Source organism: Moschus berezovskii, chromosome 19 (assembly GCF_049115385.1).
Source record: "Moschus berezovskii isolate FMDL1 chromosome 19, NW_MosBer_1.0, whole genome shotgun sequence".
In the NCBI taxonomy this organism is placed as follows: Eukaryota; Metazoa; Chordata; class Mammalia; order Artiodactyla; family Moschidae; genus Moschus; species Moschus berezovskii.
This window is the reverse complement of record NC_142478.1, coordinates 55,408,711-55,433,152: the sequence shown is the minus strand read 5'-3', so window position 1 is coordinate 55,433,152 and position 24,442 is coordinate 55,408,711. Positions and strand designations below refer to the sequence as shown.

General features: G+C 43.1%; 1 protein-coding gene across 3 annotated transcripts in view; it reads right to left on the bottom strand.

The window, feature by feature from the left end:
* SBNO1 (strawberry notch homolog 1) overlaps positions 1-14,313 on the bottom strand; it is a 55,860-nt gene extending 41,547 nt beyond the window's left edge. For 2 of the 3 annotated variants that reach the window (XM_055404434.2, XM_055404436.2), the window contains exons 1-4: positions 14,147-14,313; positions 4,402-4,533; positions 3,752-3,856; positions 1,242-1,554 (exon numbers count right to left, since the gene is read on the bottom strand). In XM_055404434.2, coding sequence (XP_055260409.1) covers positions 1,242-1,554; positions 3,752-3,856; positions 4,402-4,533 — 550 coding nt within the window. In that variant the 5' untranslated portion in view covers positions 14,147-14,313. The remainder of the gene's footprint in view (positions 1-1,241; positions 1,555-3,751; positions 3,857-4,401; positions 4,534-14,146) is intronic. The other variant, XM_055404435.2, reaches the window with a different exon arrangement.
* Between the last annotated feature and the right edge of the window lie 10,129 nt (positions 14,314-24,442).

Genomic DNA, 24,442 nt, shown 5'->3' with positions numbered 1-24,442 from the left:
AAGATCCAGCAAGCCACCCAATTCAGGCAAAAATAAATAAATTATCTGTTAAATAACTGAGCAATAAATAAAAGCCACTCTATTAAGAAAAATTAACTGTAAAATTTACATTCTTTACACACAAATGAATTTCTAAAAAAAAGTGATCAAACCACTGTTGAGCTTTTTCTCTTTAGATCTAAACCTACACTTAAAATATTAGATTACCTAGTGGTAATGGTCGAACAGTTCTTGTGAATATACTGAAATCCAGACTTGTACCCCTTTAGAAGGTACAATGGTATGTGAATTACCTCAATAAAGCTATTATTTAAAAAATATTATGAGTGCTCACTTCAAAGAAAATATAGTGAATTATTTTACAATAAAAGTTTATACATTAAAAAAAAATTTACTAAAAACCCAACTACCAACAAGCAATGAAGCTAATAACAGGTAAGATCATAAAACTGTAGGAATTAAAAGAGCAAAGCATCAGTCTGTTACCTTAAGCATGGTTCAAAGACCACCAGTAACAGCAGCTCTAAAAAGTTCGTTAGAAATGCAGAATCTTGGGCGCCACCCCAGAGCTATTGAATCGGAGTCTGTTTTTTAACAAGATCCCCATGTAAGGACTTCCCTGGTAGTCCAGTGGTTAAGAATCAGGCCGCCAATGCAGGGGACATGGGTTAGATTCCTGGTCTGGGCAGATTCCACATTCCATGGGCAACTAAGCCCATGAACCACAGCTACTGAGCCCACACCCTAGAGTCTGACAGCCATACTACTGAAGCCCAAGCACCCTAGAGTGTGTGCTCCACAACAAGAGAAGCTACTCCAATGAGAAGCCTAAGCACTGCAAGTAGAGAGTAGTCCCGGCTCACCACTACCAGAGAAAGCCAATAAGTAACAAAGACGACTCAGTACAGCCAAAATAAAAAAAATAAATAAATTTTTTAATATAAAAAGATCCCCAGGTGACTCATAAAGTTTGAGAAGCAATGATTTAAAGGACTGAGAAAAATGTCAACCAGCTATTCACAATATACAAAACTTGAGATCTCATGGTGTTAATGTAGCCTCTCAATTCCACACATTATCTCAAAGCTTAGCGCTTTGAAATGATGCTCCCTTGAAGGAGAGTCACGCAGACATCATCTCTTTCATGCTCAGTTCTTTCAAGACCTAAGTAAACCCCTGAAAACACACTGACATATCTTAACAAAGACAGGAAGTTGACACTACTAAAAACAGAGACTTACTAGCTGCTGTTGCAACTGGCTGAGCAATATTAGCCGGTGGCTTCAGTTTCATGAGTTCATTCAGACTATTATTTTTTAACAGGTCCTTCAGTTGAACTTGGTCTTTTGAAGGTGCAGAAGTCATGGCATTTCGTACTGCTGGTGCTGAGACTGAAGGGCGTGTGTTTGCAGTAGTCTGAATGAACTTCGTTAAAGTGATGGTTTGCCTATTCGTGGTTACAGGTGGTGTCTTAGTCATTACAATTGTAGATCCCAAGGTCGGAAGCTGATTTATTTGATTCAGCACAAACGTTGTAGTAGATGGAGGCTGCTGCTAGAAAAGAAAACCATATACAGCACACCTGTGAAAAATTCTTTACTCTCTAGTGCAACTCATATCCATAAACAGAGGAGGCCATTTAAAAATCTAACACTGACTTAAGAACCTCAGCTAACCACTGGCACTTCATTTCTAATAATCATTAGCTATAAACTACCTAGTTAAAGGGCTTCCCTGGTGGCTCAGTGGTAAAGAATTCACCAGCCAATACAGGAGGTGCTGGTTTGATCTCTGGGTTGGGAAGATCCCCTGAAGAATGATATGGCAACCCACTCCAGTATTCCTGCCTGGGAAATCCCATGGAGAGGAGTCTGAAGGGCTACAGTCCACGGGGTCGCAAAGAGTCGGACATGACCTAGCAACTAAACAACCACCAAGTTAAAATACACCACTTTAAGGAAAAGAAGGTATAGCAGTAATGCGGAGGGCAGCAAGCATAAAATGAGAGTATCCTAAGTAAGCTGTGATGTACAGCAACCCTACATAACACAAGGACTAGGAACATAATTTCTAATCCCAGCACCACTCCAACTAATAGGGTAACTCTAGGCAAATCACTTTATGCCCGGAGGTGGGCTCTCAGAGGATAATTTTTCATGTCTAACATTCTATGATTCCTGTAGAGTGTTTTTTGTCTATTGCACAGACTATACTGAGACTATACACAGACTATACTAACTTACTAAGATAAAACCACCAAGCAGAGTTTCAAGTTCCTATGACATATGAAAAATCCACCCAGGTAAATTACAAATACTAGTGATAATGTGGGTTCTTCCTTTGAGTCTAAGACAAAGCTACACAGCATTTTATTTTTTTGAGTTGGGAATGGGAGTTAGGAGTTGGACAAAAAATTTTTTAAAAGTCAAGATCTGAGGATAACAGTATGTCTGTGACTTCTACATCTAAAGTACAACTAAGATATTTTTATAAATTTAAATCTATTTCTACTTTCTGCTCCCTTTAAAATATCTGTTATTTCTCCAGGGCTTCTCTAACAAGAATCTTCTAGATTACTATTTATCAATTTTAAATGTAACTTTCAATAATACTTTAACACAAAGTCATCAAATTTTAACCTAACGGTTTATCTAATAATTTATACCACTAGGGCTCTTAAATAAGTAATTTCTATGCTTAGGGAGTTCCCTGATGCCCTGGTGGTTAGGATTCCAGGCTTTCATTGCCAGGGCCAGGGTTCAATTCCTGATAGGGGAAGCTGAGACCTCATAAGGCATGCTGCTGTTGCTGCTGCTAAGTCGCTTCAGTCGTGTCCAACTCTTTGCGACCCCATAGACGGCAGCCCACCAGGTTCCACCATCCCTGGGATTCTCCAGGCAAGAACACTGGAGTGGGCTGCCATTTCCTTCTCCAATGCATGAAAGTGAAACGTGAAAGTGAAGTCGCTCAGTCGTGTCTGACTCTTAGCGACCCCATGGACTGCAGCCTACCAGGCTCCTCCATCCATGGGATTTTCCAGGCAAGAGTACGCAGTGGGGTGCCATTGCCTTCCCCATAAGGCAAAGTTGCCAACAAAACTGCTACATTTAAAGCAAGATGAGGAACTCTACATTTAAAGCATAGTAATACCACATACGGAGAAGGCAATGGCAAGCCACTCCAGTACTCTTGCCTAGAAAATCCCATGGATGGAGGAGCCTGGTAGGCTGCAGTCTGTGGGGTCGCTAAGGGTCGGACATGACTTAGCGATTTCACTTTCACTTTTCACTTTCACACATTGGAGAAGGAAATGGCAACCCACTCCAGTGTTCTTGCCTGGAGAATCCCAGGGACAGGGAAGCCTGGTGGGCTTCCGTCTGTGGGTTCACACAGAGTTGGACATGACTGAAGTGACTTAGCAGCAGCAGCAATACCACATAATAATTATATGTGCCAATGGACCAAACTGATTAAAATGAAAAATGTAATGGGATAATGTGTAGTTCATCTTTACTTCATGAATTCTTGATCATTTTCAATAAATAAACTAAAAAAATGTTTTTTTCCTATCTTTGATCAACATAACTAACAGAAGAATGAAAGAAATGTTTTATAAAGTAGTTGAGAGTAAAATATTGGGAAAGCTGCAAAAAGCAGAACTAGTGAAATAAACTATTTTATAATGAAGGTTATTTTCTGACTATAATCCTAAACTATTTTCATAGCAACGCCAAATCTAAATAATTCTTACCCTAACATTTAAAAGTGCCGAAGTAGGTACCGTCTCTGGTTCTTGTTTAACAGGAACTGCTGCTTCAGTCTCCAAACCTAGTTCTAATGCACTAAGTGGCACTGACTGGAGAGGAAACATTAGAGAAAGAAACAAAGAATGATGGCAGTGAATTCTGTTTCAAGAACAAGAGATGCATTTATTTTATTAAAATTAAAAAAAAACAAGCTTTACATTCAAATGGAATGTAAAACCACTGATACCAGGTACAAAATAACAATATTTGTAAGCATAATATCTTTGTTATACTACACTAACACGAGAATCTTATTTTTGCTTTCAGAGAATGTCTATCGTGAAACCTCAGAAAAATGTTTGAAATCTCAGAAAAATGTTCCTATAAAGTACAAAGACAAGTATTCAGATTAGTGGTCCTCCCATAACAACTCTAAGCAACTCATCTCTTGCTTTTATATCACCATATATCAAAGCAAACAAGTCTTGATTTGCACTACAAGTATTTTCCACCTTGTGAATGAACACTAACACTCAACATAAAAATAATGTTCACATGCATATTTAAAATTAAAACTTATTAATACCTATTTCTATAACAGAAAATAAAGCTAAGAAAAAATTCATTTTTTACAGATGCTTTGGAAAACTCTTACCTGCTGTATGGGAGGGGCAGGTGTTGGAGTTGCAAGCCCCGCATCTCCACCATCAATATCGAAGAGGTCATTTGGACTAATTCCACTCTCGCTCAAAGCAGCAAGCAGTAAATCTTGCCCTGGTTCCACCATCTTTAGAACAAAATATTAAATATTAACATAAAAAACTTAAAATGACAACTAACACTCTTCTAAATATAAAACCAATATTTTCTACCAAATCCATTCAATATTTATGAAGAATCTTCTACACAGCAGGCAAAAACAGATGAAAATAGTCTCTTATCCAAAGAAATTCACATTAAGATGGAAAGGACAAGGGACTTCCCTGGTGGTCCAGTGACTAAGACTCTGTGCTCCCACTGCAATGGGCCCAGGTTCAATCCCTGGTCAGGGAACTAGATCCCACGTACCACAATTAAGACTTCACAGCCAAATAAATATTTTTTAAAAAGAAAGAAAAGTCACACTATGTAATTCAAAAATAGAGTGGATGATTTAAAAAACAAAACAAAACAAAAGGTGGAAAGGACAAAGAAAGAAAGTGGAGTCGCTCAGTCGTGTCCAACTCTTTGCGACCCCATGGACTGCAGCCTACGAGGTTCCTCTGTCCATGGGATTTTCCAGGCAATAGTACTGGAGTGGGGTGCCATTTCCTTCTCCAGGACAAAGAAGCACGTAAATCACAGCAAGAGTCTATGTCTACAAAATGCTGTGGGAACAGAGAAGGAAATGGTGAATTAACCTGGTGGTTACACAGATGACAATGCAAGCAAGTCTCAGGTAAGAAATCGCCAGGCAGACAAGGATCTTCTGGATAGTGCATTCGAACCCATGGCAGCACAAAGATACTGGCATTCTAAAAAAGATGGCTATAGTAATTCACCATGTTCACTGTGGGTATGGAAGCTCAGAACAGAAATATGAGGTTCCCAAGGTGATGGCGAGAGACAGGAAATTATCGCCTACAGCCTGTGCACTATGTAGAGAGAACATTTAATCTTATGGGCAACAGCGGTTACTAAAGGGTTTTAAGATAGAGAACTGCATGATGCAGTCAGATCTGTAGCTTAGAAAAATTACTCCACAGCAGTGTGGAAGCAAACTGAGAATGGGTAGAGTAAGACCAAAGCAGGGAGACATCTTAGGAAACTGCTACGGCAGACCAGGAAAAAGATGATATGTGTTAACAGCAGGGTACAGAGATAAAGAAGGGGGAATGGATTCCAGGATATTTACGAAGGAGATTCCGTAAGTTTAAATAAAAGCTCAAAATGAAAGCGAGAACACGAAATACACATAAAGTATAAGTTGGTAGAGGATTAGAGTTAAGCCATGATAAAATGGGGTCGGGTGGGAGAGGTTGAGCCCAGAAGACCTAAAGATACATGGAGTTCAGTGTGGGGAATGCCTATTTCGAGCAGGCAGACACATTTTCAGTTGGAGTTTCCCAAGCCAGATCAAAGTATTCTACCACTAGGATGAATTTTTATCTATTTTGAAAGGAAAAATAAAGTTTACAGAGCTTTCTGAATTTTAACTTTTCTAATTTATCTGAAATAACCAATTTATACATACAAACATACTTATGAGCAATCTGACCTCTTGGTTTTTCTCAGATAACTAATTTCATGCTACAAAAATTCTAATTTCAGTTAGTCCACTTGTTTTCAGACTGTGCAATAGAATTAAATGTTTCATTATGTCCTACCAAAAAAATATAGTTGTTAGCCAAGAATACCACGACTTCCCAACATACAAGAACTACTCTTTTAGATGAAATCAGGACACTTTAACAGAGAAATTCTCTACTAGATAGGTCTATATCATCTGTACATCATTTAGAAAGATGTTCTAAAGGAAATATGAATGAGTTCAGGTGGAAACCACAGACATTGAGAAACAAACTAAGGGGAGACCTGCTGTTTAAAAAAGGTGAGCCCGAAGATTTCCCTAAAATTTTTCAGAGAAAAGAAAAGAAGTCTAAGGAAAAAAGCATTCTGAGCAGACAGGAGGAAGGGAACTGACAGTGATTAAATATCTTTTGAGCTCCCCTGAAAGTTCATCTGGTAAAGAATCAGCCTGAAATGCAGGAGGCCCCAGTTCAATTCCTGGGTTGGCAAGATCTGTTGGAGAAGGGATTGGCTACCCACTCCAGTATTCCTGGGCTTCCCTGGTGGCTCAGCTGGTAAAGAATCAACCTGCAATGTGGGAGATCTGGGTTCGATCCCTGGGTTGGGAAGCTACCTTGGAGAAAGTAAACACTATCCCTCCAGTATTCTGGCCTGGAGAATTCTATGGACTGTGTAGTCCATGGGGTTGCAGAGAGTAGGACACAACTGAGCGACTTTCACTTTTTTCCACATGCCTCGAAGTGTGTTTAGCTCTTCATGTACATCACTAGTCCATGACAATCCTTAGCAAGACAGGTACTACAATCCTAGACATGAAACTGAGGCTCAAAGAGCTTAAATTACCCACCCAAGGTCACACCTAGATCTAGACTTCTCAAACTCCCAAAGTCATGCCATCATTTTCCAATCAGTAGATAAAGAAGTCAATGTTGATGTGAAGTTTCAATACTTAACTTCAGAATAAATGCCTATCTGAACTGGAATGGGGAGTGTTGCTATTACACAGAAAGATGGAAATAGTATGAAAGAACCAGATGACAGAGGAGACAAGTAGGAGAAACATCCCAACATGGATTTAATATAAAATTGACAAACTATTCTAATAAGGAAGTAATAAGTAATAGTTGACCATACTTTACAAATTACTATTCTAGTACATGGTACACATGTACCAAGAGTGCTAAATCAATGCTTAAAAAAATATATTTTCAATTATAAAATACTTCACTAGGACCAATGACCTAACTAATTATACTCAAAAGTATACAAATATCATTAATTTATTTCAACAAAAAATCATTTAAGTGTTACTGAATTCATGAGCTTTTTGAAATATATTTTCTGAACAACTATCATTAAAAGTACAAAAATATCATTATAGAAGAGAGGAATTTGGGGAACAAACTTGTTGGCATTCATACAAGAGATAACAGCAACAGTTATAAATAACATTATCAGTGATCTCTTCAAAGTTCATAGGAATCACAATTTGAGACCCTCTAATCATGGGAAATAGATGGAAAAACAGTGGAAACAGTGTCAGACTTTATTTTTTTGGGCTCCAAAATCACTGCAGATGCTGATTGCAGTTATGAAATTAAAAGACGCTTGCTCCTTGGAAGGAAAGTTATGACCAACCTTGATAGTATATTAAAAAGCAGAGACATTCCTTTGCCAACCAAGGTCCGTCTAGTCAAGGCAATGGTTTTTCCCGTGGTCATGTATGGATGTGAGAGTTGGACTGTGAAGAAGGCTGATCGCCGAAGAATCGATGCTTTTGAACTGTGGTGTTGGAGAAGACTCTTGAGAGTCCCTTGTACTGCAAGGAGATCCAACCAGTCCATTCTAAAGGAGATCAATCCTGGGTGTTCATTGGAGGGACTGATGCTAAAGCTGAAACTGCAATATTTTGGCCACATCATGCGACTAGTTGACTCACTGGAAAAGACTCTGATGCTGGGAAAGGTTGGGGGCGGGAGGAGAAGGGGACGACGGAGAATGAGATGGCTGGATGGCATCACTGATTCTGTGGACATGAGTTTGAGTGAACTCCGGGAGTTGGTGATGGACAGGGAGGCCTGGCGTGCTGTGATTCATGGGGTCGCAAAGAGTTGGACACGACTGAGCGAATGATCTGATCTGAATCTGAGCAGTGACCAAGTAGTGATAATACCATAAGAGACAATGTCTTTCACAAATTATTAGTGAAAAAGATTTTAATTTTACACACATCTTATATACAAATAAAATCTAGAGCCTTTCTCTCAAGCCAATTGGGCAGAAATTTCCTATTTGTACTTTTTTTTTTTTGCAATGAGAAGTGGGGAAGGGGATATAGAGAAAATCTATGCCAGTGTCTAACTTCATTAAGCAAAAACCCTTAATATTTAATCATATTCCTATTCTCAAACTATTACAGACTCACAGAATTTCAGTGCTCAAGCTAACAGAGCCCCTGCTGCTGCTACTGCTGCTAAGTCACTTCAGTCGTGTCCGACTCTGTTTGATCCCATAGACGGAAGCCCACCAGGCTCCCCCGTCCCTGGGATTCTCCAGGCAAGAACACTGGAGTGGGTTGCCATTTCCTTCTCCAATGCGTGAAAGTGAAAAGTGAAAGTGAAATCGCTAAGTCATGTCCGACCCTTAGCGACCCCACAGACTGCAGCCTACCAGGCTCCTCCATCCATGGGATTTTCTAGGCAATAGTACTGGAGTGGCTTGCCATTGCCTTCTCCGACAGAGCCCCTAAAAGGGTACATTATGCAACCTTCTCCACATTTTACAAACAAGTAAGATATATTCCTGAGAGGGAAAACATTTTCATTTTGAAAGTATATAATGTAAACGCAAATACCGTTATGTGCAAAATAACTGTTACAGTGTCTACAAAGATTTCACAGACCTCAGGTGACATTTAACATGTAGCAACCTAACAAATACTTTGGCCACCTGAAGCGAAGAACTGACTCATTTGAAAAGACCCTGATGCTGGGAAAGACTGAAGGCGGGAGGAGATGACAGAGGATGAGATGGTTGGATGGCATCACCGACTCAATGGACATGAGTTTGAGTAAACTCTGGGAGTTGGTGATGGACAGGGAGGCCTGACATGCTGCAGTCCATGGGGTCACAAAGAGTCGGACACGACTGAGTGACTGAACTGAACCTAACAAACCTAAATGTTACTAACCATAGAGTGATTCTATTTCAAACAATGAACAACAAAAAGGTTATGATAAAAGTATTTTTATCATAAATACTTTCAAAAATATCACCTGTTCAAACAGTACATCTATAAAGTATCCATGATAAATAACAAATAATAAATAACAGTAGTAAAGAGAAACTAAAAAATATCCTTGGCAGGAAAAGAATCCTGAGAAACAACAGTCAATCAGAAGAATGAAAGGATACAGTTCCCACGGAGAATACCAACACTGAAACCTATCAACAAAGACAAGGTTCCTCTTGTTGAGACCAAAGCAGATCTTTATAGCTCTGTAAAGACACAAGGGATCTATCTGCAGTGGCAGCAGCACACCACACAGGTTGAAGTGGGAGTCGAACAGAACACATGGTTTCGAATACTGCTAGTAGCAGGAGACAGTCAAGCAATAACTTAACTCAGTTTTCTCATCTTCACATGGGAATAAAAAGAGAACCTTCTTTATAAGATTGCTGTGTTGATTAAATGTTATACTACTCGGGATAAATATTAGCTACTAACTATTAACTCTCATACTGATAAACATTACTATAAAGTTCAAAATATGCTTTTCTTCAAATTGCTGATGCAACACCTTATTTCCAGAATATAAACTTTACCTGTTGGCAATTTAATTCAATAATTAACTTCCGTATTAGCTCTCTTTTACTCAGGTCATACTTTCAATTTGTCCAGTTAACCAGCATATCTAGAGGAAACTGGCAGACATCTTCAAATGTGTACACGTAGTATCATTTTTAAGAAGTATCTTAAAAAAAAAATTATCTTAGGGAGGGGACATACATATACTTGTGGCTGATTCATGTTGCTATATGGCAGTGTGTTTGTCGCTCAGTTGTGTCTGACTCTCTTGTGACCCCACAGATGTATGGCAAAGGCCAACACAATATTGTAAAGCAACTAACCTCCAAAAAAAAAAAACAACAACTTTGCCTGAAAAGGACTTTTCTCATTAGTTAGTAGTGCTATGCATGTCTGATTTTTGACCCAACTTTTGCTTTTACGCAGCCCAGATATCTGATGACTGACATTTAGCTTAAGAATCTGAAGGATAATGATCCACTTTGAATTTAACTGGTAAGTCCATCAACAAGTATTCATTAAGTGTCTACTGGGTACTGGTTCCTTAAGAATATTAGGTAGAAGGGAAGGTAGATATAAACAAGTTTGCTAAAGAGAATTTTCTTTACCTAAAAGGATATAATCTGTATTTTTTAACACCTACTTCCCCAAGCAGCAATTGCTCAGCGACATGCCCCTCCCCTCACTCTTACTGCAAAATCTATAGAAAGAATGGAATCACAAAGGAGTGTGCAGATTATATACAAGTTCCAAAAATGTTTTGAAAAAGCACCATGCGAAAGAATGGGGGAGGAAGGTGAAACTATGTTCTCGATCACAACATGAAAATCAAATGGCTAGTCCTCCCAACATTCACTGTATGGTTGGACTTTTTTTCTCTTAACTCTCAAAATAATCGGTAAGAAAAATTACCTGTTATCCCAGTGCCTGAGATGAGATACCAAGGCTTAGAGAGATGAACTGTAACAAGTTAACAAAGCAAGCTTGGAGCAGAATTATAAACCTAGGACGGCTGATACCACAACCTCCCAGATTCTGTGTTTTGAATCCCATACCAGTATGTTTCAAACTGCTAGTCACAACACAATGAGTTGTCAAACAATTTATGCTATGACCAGTATTTTTTAAATGTTTCAAATACAGACTATTCAAATACGTTAAATACAGAACAGAACTAGTGCAGCACACAGTAAAAGGCAAACATTATTATACAAAACTCAGCTCTACAGGTGTATTAATGTGCTAGTTCACAATATAAAACACATTTCTTACTATGGATACAGTAAAAAGGTTTGAAAATCACTGCTCTGTGCTACATACTGTCTCCTAAGAAGTAAATAAGCAAATTAATTCGATGGGTTTTCTACCATATATATATATTGTTCATAAGAGAGAGTTCCTGCTCTTCAAGAGCCTTTCCACCTACAGAAAATTTCAGTGGTATCCCAAGGCTGTCCTTAATACTCAGTTCAGCCACATCAAAGTGGATCTGTCAATCAGCATAAAAAAAGACAACTGCAAAAACTTAAGGATTACACCATTTTGGTTATTAATTGGGTATTTAATGGAAAACAATTCCTCTCAGAAAGTATCTTTACTCCAATTTTCAAAACCACAGAGCCTCATGAGAAGTCAGGTAACTTGTGAAGACCAGCCCTCAGACCTACCTGCTTTCTTACTTAACAGGCAGGTCAGCAAATCTCAAATCAAAGCTCAGTTTAGAGACTCCGTTCTGTTCCGTCGCTCAGTCGTGTCCGGACTCTTTGCGACCCTGTGGACTGTAGCCTACCAGGCTCCTCTGTCCATGGGATTCTCCAGGCAAGAATACTGGAATGGGTTACCATTTCCTTCTCCAGGGGATCTTCCCGACCCAGGGACTGAACCCTGGTCTCCCGCATTGGAGGCAGACGCTTTAACCTCTGAGCCACCAGGGAAGCCCACCAATTTAGATACTAAGAAAGGCCAAAATGTTATCTGTACCTAAAGTCTTCGCGGGTTGGGGGCGGGGGGAGGGGGGGGAGGACAGGGACGACTTTAAAAATCTCCATACTGCACATTTTAAAATGGTAATCTCAAAAAAAAAATAATAAAATAAAACGGTAATCTCAGTAACGCCCTTAAAACCTGTAAAACTGTCTGAAACATAAAAGCATTCAATGGACAATTGACTGGATGAATGAATTTATCAACTATAAGTCACTCACTGCTGCTGCTAAGTCACTTCAGTCGTGTCCGACTCTGTGTGACCCCATAGACGGAAGCCCACCAGGCTCCCCCTTCCCTGGGATTCTCCAGGCAAGAACACTGGAGTGGGTTGCCATTTCCTTCTCCATTGTGTGAAAGTGAAAAGTGAAAGTGAAGTCGCTCAGTCGTGTCCGACCCTTAGCGACCCCAGGGACTGCAGCCTACCAGACTCCTCCATCCATGGGATTTTCTAGGCAAGAGTACTGGAGTGGCTTGCCATTGCCTTCTCCGTAAGTCACTCACTAAGCTTCCCTTTTTAATTAACACTTATCCAGCAACTGAAGTAAAATTTACTTAAATTTCTGAAGAACTGTAAGGAATAAATTTAGACTGGAAATAGAGTTAGACTGGGAGACAAAAGCAAGAAGCCAGAGGAAAACAGTAAAGATGTCTTCTCTGGTAAGGTAAAACACTGGAAACAACTTCTTTAAACATGAAAATAAAATGTCCCCTAGCTTGCAAAACTAATGTCCTACCAGCAGTAAATTCTACATTTTACCCTAGAAATTCTGTACAAACTATCTTTTGTGTAGTGATGAAGGCTTTCCCTATTTCTTACAAAAACCAGTTCTGACTGCCGTAAATAACCCGGAAAATATGGGATCCCTTCGCACTGTTAGCTGCTTTAAGTGACTGCAACTGTTACGAGGAATAGCGATAGAGCAACTATGGATTTGACAGCTTTCTGGGTCCTCCTTGGCCGACACTTTAGAACCCCATTCCGTCTCTAATTCTGGTTACACTGAGAATATCAAATATTTAACTCAACATAAACTGCTAATAATCAACTTTCAAAGGTCAAAGGGGACCCAGCTTTTAACCTTCTCTCATCAACACGTGTTCAGTACAAACTTCCGGGTGCAGTTACAATTGGCTGCGCAATTCAATGGATAAAAACGTTGCTTTCTTTGACTCTAATTTTCTCTCCCGTTCTTTTCCCACGTTTATCAACCAGCGACTCCCCAAAACAAAAGCCTCCCACAGTAAACCGAGCACGCACATAAAAAAGAGCTTCTCTGTGCGAGGATCAAGTTAGTGGTCCGCAAACATTAACCAAACAGAAGCACAAAGCCGAGGTGGAAAGGGGAGGAGCTGGACGCCAGGGTCAGGAAAGAAACAATCACAAGGGTTCTGCTGCTGCTGCTGCTAAGTCACTTCAGTCGTGTCCGACTCTGTGTGACCCCATAGACGGAAGCCCACTAGGCTCCCCTGTCCCTGGGAATCTCCAGGCAAGAACACTGGAGTGGGTTGCCATTTCCTCACAAGGGTTCAGGAACATCCAAATCTCCTCAGCGGTTAAACCGACTTCAAACCACTTCTGGGAAACCACCAGCATACACTGGTTTGGGGAACTTTAGATGCTCGTTACGCCAAACACTCTCAAAGTACGCAAATCCCCAACCGACTTGCCCCTCCACAGAGATGCCTGCTTAGCGTCTAGGAAGCGGGCAAGCGAGCTTGGGGCAAAATGAACCTGATCACTGGGTGAAGCGTGAAGGTGGCCCCACGTGTCCCACGTACCATCCCCACAACCCCGACAGCGAAGTGACCAGCAAATTGTAGGTGCGGTGTCCCGTCGCTTCCCGCACTCTCGCCCTGAACTGGAGCAATCCTTGGGTACGAGGACTTTTGAAGGATTGCGGAGCTCACTTTCCTGCGAGTCCCGGGACCTCACAGACCCCTGGTCGAGCCGCGGAACCAAAGGGGGCGACCCAAGCAGAGCCGGAACCGGCGTCCGCAGACACTGACTCCTCGCTCAAACGAGATGTCTCCAACACCGGACAGCGGGGCCCTCGGGGCCCGAGAGCCCCACGCGCGGCGACCGCAGGGCCCGGCGCTGACGGGCGGAGGAAGCGAGAGCAGCGGGGCCGCCGCCGGGACCGTGCCCCCGAAGACCCCGGGGCGCGCAGCGGAGGGGGCGGCGAGGGAGGCCCCAAGCCAGGGTGAGGTGGCGGCCCCCCCCAGCCCGGCCCCGCACGGCCCCCTGAGGAGGGTGGGAGTGGGAGGCTGTCCGGGAGAAGGAGTGTGGAGGCAGAAAACGGATAAGGGGTGGACTTACTTTCCCCGCCGGATCCGACACCGGAACAGCTTCTCTCAGGTGACGAGAGCTTGAAGAACCAGAGGCGACGGGAGCGGAGGCGGCGGTGGCGGCGGCAGCAGCGGCGTCCGGCTCTGCCTACCTCCCCGCCGCCATCTTGACGCCCCTCCCCCCAACCCCCCCGCCCCACGGGAAGGGGGTGGGGCGACGGATGAGGCGCCGCGCGCACGCAACGCGCGCCGCGCGACCCACGTGACTTCCTCCCTTTCCCCCCACCCCCAACACCCCACTCCCTAGCACTCCTCTCCGCCCCGCCTCCCTCCTAGGTGAAGGAAGATGATTTCCATCCCCCCATGACCGCCCCCTGCCTTCGCCGCCAAGCACGAACTCCATCGCTCCCGCCGACCGGGTACCAGTGGTTGGATCCAAGGGAATTCCGGAACCCAAACGGTCCATTACCGCGGCTCCCGGGTGGGCGAGGGGTGAGGGGGCCGGGTTTCCGAGAAGGGGGAGGGGGGGAAGGCGAAGGCCGCCTAGGAGAGTCACGTGTCTACTGCTTCCGCCGGCGCTCGAACGACCTCGCGAGAGTTCCGTTCCTCCTCCCTTTCTCCCCCGCGGGCTGTCGGGAAGAAGGTCGGTGCTTTGACTTGCCACGAGGAGGTCAGCTGGTGGCCGGGCGCATGCGTGCCACACCTGCTTTCAAATTCGGGCTAGGAGGGGCCTGAAGCTGTTTTCAAAACGTTTTTGGTGTGTGGCTTTGGCCCAGGAAGTTACCTAGTAGTGTCTCTGTCACTTTGAAACGGTTTTTACCTTAATGAATTCTAGAAAAAAATATTCGCCTATTTATTGCTTCTTAGGCTTGCTCAAAGCACTTTTTTCAACTTGAAACCGCAAGTAACGAGCCCCTCGGCTGTTCCATTACCATAATCAGATCCTAAGGAGTGAGAGCGCGGTTAGCCCCTTTCTCTTTTTCTCGCGCACACCCACTAACCTGAACAAACTGTTGCTCTCAATAATGATTGCTGCAGGTCTGTTGCTACCTCCTTTCTCTTCCTTATTTTATTCTCCGTTATGATTATTGTTATTGGTACTACTACTAAATGACCTGACCCAGAATAAACAAATTAACTTGGTAACCCTTTTGTAAAGTCATCCTGAGAATGCTGTTTGAACCCGTTGCTTAGGTAATGGGCACGCTGGGTGATTCTTGCCCCCTACCGGTGGCGCGTCGAACTCGCCTTGTGCTCAAAGCAAATTTAGTGGTTTGGTTAACTTGGAGGTAAAAGTGTGAGCTCTTCTAGAGACAATATGGGGCTAGGGGAAAGGGGGAAAAAAATTACGGCAAGAATAATTGAGTCTTCCAACGTAGTGTCTATATACATAAATATGTATTGTTCAGTTCAGTCGTGTCCGACTCTTTGCAGCCCCGCAGACTATATAGCACAGGCCAGGCTTCCCTCCATCACCAACTCCTGGAGCTTGCTCAAACTCATGTCCATCCAGTCAGTGATGCCATCCAACCATGTTGTCCTCTGTCGTCCCCTTCTCCTCCTGCCTTCAATCTTTCCCAGCATCAGGGTCTTTTCTAATGAGTCAGTTTGTCATGTCAGGTGGCCAAAATATTGGAGTATTGGAGCTTCAGCGTCAGTCCTTCAGTGAATATTCAGGACTGATTTCCTTTAGGATGGACTAGTTTGATCTCCTTGTAATCCAAGGAACTCTCAAGAGTCTTCTCCAACACCACAGTTCAAAAGCATCAATTCATATGTTTTATATATGTGTACATATAAATAAATATTTTAAAGTGTGTTAATGGCTCAGTCGTGTCAGACTCTTTGTGCCCTCATGGACTGTAGCCTGCCAGGCTCCTCTGTCCATGAAATTCTCCAGGCAAGAATACTGGAGTGGGTAGTTGATCCCTTCTTCAGGAGACCTTCCCGACCCAGGGATTGAACCCAGGTCTCCTGCATTGCAGGCAGATTCTTTACTGTCTGAGCCACCAGGGAAGTCCAGGCATTTTAAATTGAAGGTTAATTACCTTGCTGATCACTACTGTTATTTCATTTACTGCATACACACACCTATAAAGATAAAAATAATAAAAATAGTTCCATAAGAACAATGCCTTGGAGGAACTTCCCTGGTGGTCCAGTGGTTAAGACGCTGCCCTTCCAATGCAGGGGCTCAGGTTGGACCCCTCGGGGGGAACTAAGATCCCACTTGCCCCAGAGCAAGAGGCCGGAAAAAAAAAAAACTGCTGGAAAGCAAAGTCATTCATCTGTCTTGTTCACTACTTTCCAGTAGACTAGTTTATGATCTAGTATAGTGAAGTGAAGTTGCTCAGTCGTGTCCGATTCTTTGCGACCCTATGGACTGTAGCCTACCAGGCTCCTCCATCCATGGAATTTTCTAGGCAATAGTACTGGAGTGGGTTGCCATTTCTTTCTCCAGGGGATCTTCCCAACCCAGGGATCGAACCTGGATCTCCCTTACTGCGGACAGATGCTTTACCATCTGAGCAACCAGGGAATCCCATGTGGTCTGGTATAGTTGACAGCAAACAAGCAATTGTCATATTATGAAAGAATGCAGCAAAGAAATCTAAGACAATGTAGTTAATTCTTCACTCTTTGAAGCTTGGTTGGAGCAATTCAGTTTCCAAGTGGCCCCCAAACTCTAGCTGTACACTGGGACTAGATGAGTCCTAGATCCACCTTTTTTTGGTACTTTCTGAGCATCTAAGCCAGATTCTTGGGACTTCCCTAGCAGTCCAACAGTTAAGACGCAGTGCTTCCAGTGCACGGGCGAGGGTTCAATCACTGGTTGGGGAACTAAGATATCCCATGCTGTGTGGCTTGGGCAAAAATGCCAGATCCTTGCTGCCATCTCTGCACCATCTCTTTACCCTGAACCAAAGTAAAATATGGAGTTTGGGGGCATATTTATACAACTGCACATATGCACAGAAATGTTATGCAGTTATTCATGGCAGTAGCAATTTGCAGAAGCAAAAGATGGGAAACAACCTTAATGTCTTTGAAGAAAAGATGAACTGACTAAACTATGGTACTTTCCTACAGTGAAACAGTTGTTAAAAAGAATGAAGCACTTCTGTCTATGAGAATACGTAATATATTTTGATTGAATGTACACTCAGGGCATCTCAGAATGACAACACAAGTAGTGGTTGTATCGGGGGATAGAAACTGAGATACTGAGGGTCAGAGGCAGAAGGAAAACTTACTGGAAACACCCAGAATAGAGATACTGCTGGAAGTGGATAATTCAGAAAAATTCCCTATTCAGGCATGGTGTAGACTCCTCCTCCCCTGTGGTTATTTATATTTACACTGTACTTCTCATTTCATTCAAAAGACATTTATTGAGTCAGATATGTTAGAGGTATTGTGTTAGGGACACAAGTTTAAGAAAAACAAATCAAGGGGAGGGGGAGTGGGGGGATGGTCCCCTTACAGAGTAGTAGGCGTTAATCCTCAAATTACACACAAAAAAATGTAAACTTGTAACTGTGACAATGCAACATAAAAGCTAACAGAACCTAGTAGAGTAATTTGATCTCATCAGGGAAATCAAAGAAGGCTTCCTTGAGAGAGTGATAACCTCCATAGGATTTGACAAGTAGGTGTTAAATCCTGGAAGTGAACAGGGAACTTCAAGAAGAGGAAACATGCTTCTGTAACAAATGTTCTGTAACAGACAGGAGGAAGCAGAGAGAACAGACAGTAACAAAGCAGGTGCACCAGTTATTAAGACATGGCTTTTCTGAACTTTCCTGGTGGTCCAGTGTCTAAGACTCCATATTCCCAATGCAGGGGGCCTGGGTTCAAGCTTTGGCCAAGGAATTAAATTCCACATGCCACAACTAAGAGTTCTCAGGCCGTAAGTAAAGATTCTGCATGCTGCCATCCTGAGTGCCTCAACTAAGACCTGGTGCAGTCAAATTCATTAAAAAAAAAAAAAAAAAGGTTCTCAGCTCCAAACTCAAGCGTCTGTGCTCTCCTTTGTGATGCACTGCAAAACTACACTGCTGCTTTGCCAGCTGTTTCAATGTTACACTCTGCAAGGCTAGAGGGAGGCTGCTAGGCTGGAGGAGGAAAAAGTTTCCCGTGAACTTCATCCCAGCAACACCTCTTCACCCTGGCACATGCCTTTCCTTCCTACAGCAGCAGCTGTATCCATTTTGCAGTTTTTCCCTACACTTTACTGGTAGAGCTGGCCTCATCACACCAAACTCTTCTTCCAGACATGAGGACCAATGAGAGCATCCACAAGGTCACACTCTAAGCTCAGAGACACCAGCTGAGCAGAACCCCCTCCTGGGAGTTTGGGTATCAGCAACATGGGGCCCCTCCTTTATTTTTTAACGTTCTTTCAACCTTTGCTTATTTTTTACAAATTTTTGACAATTTTGAAATTACCAGGTAGACCACTTGGTTTTTATTTTATACTTATTTTTATTTGGCTACACTGGGTCTTAGTTGTGGCATGTGGGATCTAGTTACCAGACCAGGGATCTGACCTGGGCCCTCGGCAGTGAGAATCCTAACCACTGGACCACCAGGGAATTCTAGGGAGAATTTCTGCTTGCATTTTCCCCCCATGCATTTAATGTATTTATAATGACTGCCCTTCTATTCATTTTTATAAACTTTCCCTTAAAAACACAATATTTAAATTGTTAACTTAAAAGGATACTATGGGATACTAAGGGTTATGTGATGAACTGTGTCCTCCCAGAATTCATATGTTGGAGACCTGACATAAACCTCAGAATGTGACCTTATTTGGAGATAGGGTCTTTACAGATCTAATCAAGTTAAAATGAGATCCTTAAGGTGGGTGCTAATCCGACATGATTATGTCCTTATAAAGGGAAATGTGGAGATAGACATGCAGAAGAGGAGAACACCATGAGAAAATGAAGCCAGAGGTCAGGGTGATGCTTCAACAAGTCAAGAAAGCCAGCCTAACACCAGGAGTTAGGAGAAAGACATGGAAGAGAATCTTCCTAACAGTTCCTCAGAAGGAACCAACCCTGCCAGGACCTTGGTTTTGGACTTCCAGCCTCTAGAACCATAAGGTGATACATTTTTGTCATTCAAGTTGCTTAGCTTATAGGGTTTTGTTAACAACAGTCCAAGCAAACTAATGCAACTATTAAGAACAAGTCTCACAGAAATTCCCTGAGGGTCCAGTGGTTAAGAATCCGCCTTCCAATGTAAGGGGTGGGGGTTCGGTACCTGGTCAGTGTGGGAACTGAGATTCCCACATGCCAAGGGGCTACTAGAGAAAACCCGGGTACTGCAAATAAGACCCAATGCAGCCAAATATATATATATATTTAAAAGATTAATATTTGTTTCCTGAAAAAAAAAAAAAGCCCACACAGAAAAAAATGTGAGAAGAATCCCATTCTAAATTGAACAGCCTGAGCTGTGCTGCTAAACCATCTCTAAACTGACTTTCAAAACAAACAAAAAACTACCCTTATTCATCAATGCATACATTATCCATGTGCTTTTTCAATAAAATGATTTTTAAAACTAAGGAATTCCCAATCAGTTGAACAACTACCTTGTAATACCTTTTCTTAAAGAGAGACGTGGCAGTGGGGAAGGGGGGACTGGGAGAAGGGGAAAGCAGTGGGCAGGGGGGTGGACTTTCCTGGTTGTCCAGTGGTTAAGACTCTGCACTTCCACTTCAGGAAGTGCTGGTTCAATCCCTGGTTGAGGAACTAAGATCCCACATGCCGTGCAGCAGTGGCAAAAAAAATTTTAATAATTTAAAAAGAAAAAATCAGTTCAGTTCAGTTCAGTCGCTCAGTCGTGTCCGACTCTCCGCGACCCCATGAATCACAGCACGCCAGGCCTCCCTGTCCATCACCAACTCCCGGAGTTCACTCAAACTCATGTCCACACAGTCAGTGATGCCATCCAGCCATCTCATTCTCCATCATCCCCTTCTCCTCCCGCCCCCAACCTTTCCCAGCATCAGAGTCTTTTCCAGTGAGTCAACTCGTCGCATGAGGTGGCCAAAGTATTGCAGTTTCAGCTTTAGCATCAGTCCCTCCAATGAACATCCAGGATTGATCTCCTTTAGAATGGACTGGTTGGATCTCCTTGCAGTACAAGGGACTCTCAAGAGTCTTCTCCAACACCACAGTTCAAAAGCATCGATTCTTCGGCGATCAAGCCTTCTTCACAGTCCAACTCTCACATCCATACATGACCACGGGAAAAACCATTGCCTTGACTAGACGGACCTTGGTTGGCAAAGTAATGTCTCTGCTTTTTAATATACTATCAAGGTTGGTCATAACTTTCCTTCCAAGGAGTAAGCGTCTTTTTATTTCATGGCTGCAATCAGCATCTGCAGTGATTTTGGAGCCCCAAAAAATAAAGTCTGACACTGTTTCCACTGTTTTTCCATCTATTTCCCATGAAGTGATGGGACCAGATGCCATGATCTTTGTTTTCTGAATGTTGAGCTTCAAGCCAACCTTAGTACATATTAACATATATGTATATATTTACATATGGGGAATTTTATATATTTTATATATCTGTGCATATCTATCCATACATATTACACATATATACACATACATATAATGGGAAAATATAGGTATATTATATATTTTGTTGTTCAGTTGCTAAGTCATGTCCAACTGTTTGCAACCCCATGAACTGCAGCATGCCAGGCTTCCCTGTCCTTCACTATCTCCTGGAGTTGGCTCAAACTCACATCCACTGATTCAGTTATGTTATCCAACCATCACAATCTCTGTCACCGCCGTCTCTTCCTGCCCTTGATCTTTCCCAGCACTCACAGATGAATGGAAGGGAGTTGGCAGATTACAGTGGCCATGACTGTGGAACACATACCCTATTTGGTAAAACCTTATAAGAACTCATGCCAACTAAAAAGTATTTAGGGCTTCTCTGGTGGTCCAGTGGTTGAGAATCTGCCCAGCAATACAGGGGACATGGGTTCGATCGCTGATCTGGGAAGATTCCATGTGCCGAGGGGCGACTAAGCCTGAGTCACAACTACTGAGACTGGGAGTCTAGAGCCAGTACTCGGCAAGAAGAGAAGCCACCACAATGAGAAGCCCATGTACCACAGTTAGAGAGAAGCCCCTACTCACTGCAATTAGAGAAAGCCTGTGCACAGCAACAAAGACCCAGTGCAACAAAAAATAAATAAATTTTTTAAAAGTATTTAACAACAGCAAAAGCCTGGAGCAAATATTCACGTAAAGGTAACAGCAGAGTAAGGAAAAATCATCTCAGCACTGGAGTGATTTCACCCACGTGGTATGGCCCTCTTTGGAAAATGGAGATCATTAAACAGACATTCCTGAAGCGTGTCACGTTATTTCAAGATTCCAGGTCTCAATGCAGATTACTGTCACTCAAGTAGCTATCTGCAGTCCTTCTGTTTGCATAGCTGTTTGCAAAATTACTCTTTAGATTCACAAATCTATCCATCTACCCTTGGCTTAAAATCGTGTAGTGGAGACTTCCCTGGTGGTCCAATAGTTAAGAACCTGCCTTGCAATGAAGAGGACGCAGGTTCACATCCCTGAGAGGGAACTAAGATCCCACGTGCTGCAGAGCAACTAAGCCCAAGAGCCACAATTTGAGAGTCAGCTCATAGCAACAAAAGATCCCTCACGATGCAATGAAAATCCTGTGTGCAGAAACTAAGACTCAACATAGCCAAATAAATAAATATTAAACAAACAGAAAACCATACAGTGGTTTCTTATCAGACTTGCAATAAAAATCTCAGTCCTTATTAATGGCTTTTGGGTCCATGAGGGTCCGGTCAGGAAAACAGAATTTAAAATAGGCAATTCATTAAACAGGTGGTGGAGGATTGAACAAGCGAAAAGGGAACATTGAAGTAATTTAATCATAACAGCAGGAAGCAGTTCCCACTTCTAGGGCCAGAGAACAAAGAGAACAGTTGAGGTTAGCAAAGCAAGAAGAATCAGAAGAGGATTCCTGGAGGGCTGGTTCTTATGCCTCTGAGAAAGGGGCACCGGGATGTTGGTGCTGGCCCTTCAAGAGCCTCCCCTTGGAAGGGGAGGGGCCCTGCCAAGCTGGGGCTCAGAACTCTGAAAAGGGGCTGTTGCTGGCACTTCTGAGGTAGCGCACTGAGGCTATTTCTGGAAAGAACCTGGAGAGTGAACCAAATGCCCTGTCAGAAGCAAAATGTCATTACTTACCATGATAGGAATAGCAAGTAAAAGGGCATGCATGAGTGAGTCCCTCCCCCTGCCTTCCAATCTCCTCTCCTATTGCCGGAACCTAAAACTAGCTGACAAAGGTGCAATACAGTTTGCAGGATGGACACTGCTAGGCAGGGTAGAGAAGAGTGCACCTGCAGCTGAGAGACCAGCACAGCCTTCAATGGCCTATTCAGTCTAGCCCCTGCCGACTTTCCCAGCCTGATCCCCTCCATTCTCCCCAAAAGTGCAAGTTGCTCAGTTGTATCTGACTCTTTGCGACCCCATGGATTACAGTTCATGGAATTCTCCAGGTCAAAATACTGAAGTGGGTAGCCTTTCCCTTCTCCAGAGGATCTTCCTGACCCAGGAATTGAACCGGGGTCTCCTACACTGCAGGTGGATTCTTTACCAACTGAGCTATCAGGGAAGTCCCATCCATTCTCCCCATGATATACTCAATTCCAACCACATTGAGCTTCTTTTTCTTTCCTAAAACAACCAAAGCTGATCCCCAATTCTGGGGATTTGTTTTCACTATTCCTTCTACCTGCAAGTATCTTCTCCCTTGGGGTTCACTTATTCAGGGTACAACCTAAAGTCACAAACTCAAAGAGGATTTCTCAACTTCACCAATCTATAGAAGCAACTATCTCCCCCCACACACTCTGCAAAATTCCCTATTTTCATTTTACCCACAGCATTAATCACTATTCAGTATTATCTTTATTTTTAAATTTGTTTAAATTTTTTTTGGCTGCTCCCCATGGCATTTGGGATCTTAGTTCCCTGACCACGGATCAAACCTGTGCCCCCTGCAATGGAAGTGAAAATCTAAACCACTGGACTGCCAGAGAAGTCCATTAACACTACCTTTAAAAAGTGGTTTCTTATTTTTTTCCTAAAAAATTTAGGCATCTGTCTTATTTGCCACTGTGTCCTTCGGGGATCAGACAGAGCCAATAAACAGCTCAATAAATGTTGAATTAATGCATTTTAGTGAAAGTAAAAACCTCTGTATATCTATGGAAGCTGGAAGCAATCTGACAGGTCACAGATGACTCCATCGTTTGACAGCTGGGTAAGCTGAGGATCAGAAAGCTGAAATGATATACCAAAAAGCACAGTGAGTGACAAGTGTTGCTTCCTACTTTTCCCAGTGCTTTCACATATATCACCTTGTTTTGCTCTTCTACTTTCCTGGTGCAAATGATAGGGTCCTTGGGCAATGGTGGGGATTCCAAAATCATCTTGGGGACCAAAGAGAGAGAATGGACCTCTCTGCTCCTATCTCCAGGAAGGATCCCCAGGGAAGAGCTGTAACTGAACACCTTATCTATGTTCAAAGCAAAGAATACCTAGGATACCTGTGCTTCTCGGGGACTTAACCGATCGAGGCTCCCCTGGGTGGGGAAAGGCGCAGGGTTGTTTCCCAGGGGTGAGGGAAGCCCTCTAGTGGACTAGGACTCAAAAGACTGATCCAGGACCCAGAAATAAACTGTTCCGTGACGTTGGGCCGCAAGCGAGTTACCTGTTCCTGCTGATCCTCTGTTTCCCCATCTGTAAAACAGTTGGGGTATGTTGGGCTAGGATCGCTGTGGTTCCGGGAGGCTGACTCAAGTCAGTCGGTAAGAACTCTGCCCGCGGATTTTGAATACTGAAAGAACAGACTCCATAAACCTTGCAACTTAGGAATGAATGGATTAAACTGCTGGAAAGGTCAAGGTGGTTCGGATGTTAAACTGCTGGGGGCTAGGCTTCCCATAACTGGTGGTCGAGGGGTCAAAGGTCGGGTTCCGGTCAAACCTGAGAAAAACCGGAAGTCCCCTGTGGTTCTACTCAGAGCCTGGGCCGCCAGCCGCGTGACTAAATCTCCCCGGGGCGGAGCTTCAGCACCGGCAGAGGGAGGAGTTTGGAGCCCCCCAATGGCAGCGCAGCTCCCCTTCCAGCACAGCCAATCAACACGGAGAGATGGTAAAATTTAAACCCCCCACCCTCCTCCTCCGCTGAGACCTGTCCCGAAAGCGTTTGTAGAAAGTGCGCCGCTCGCCCCGCCCCCGCCG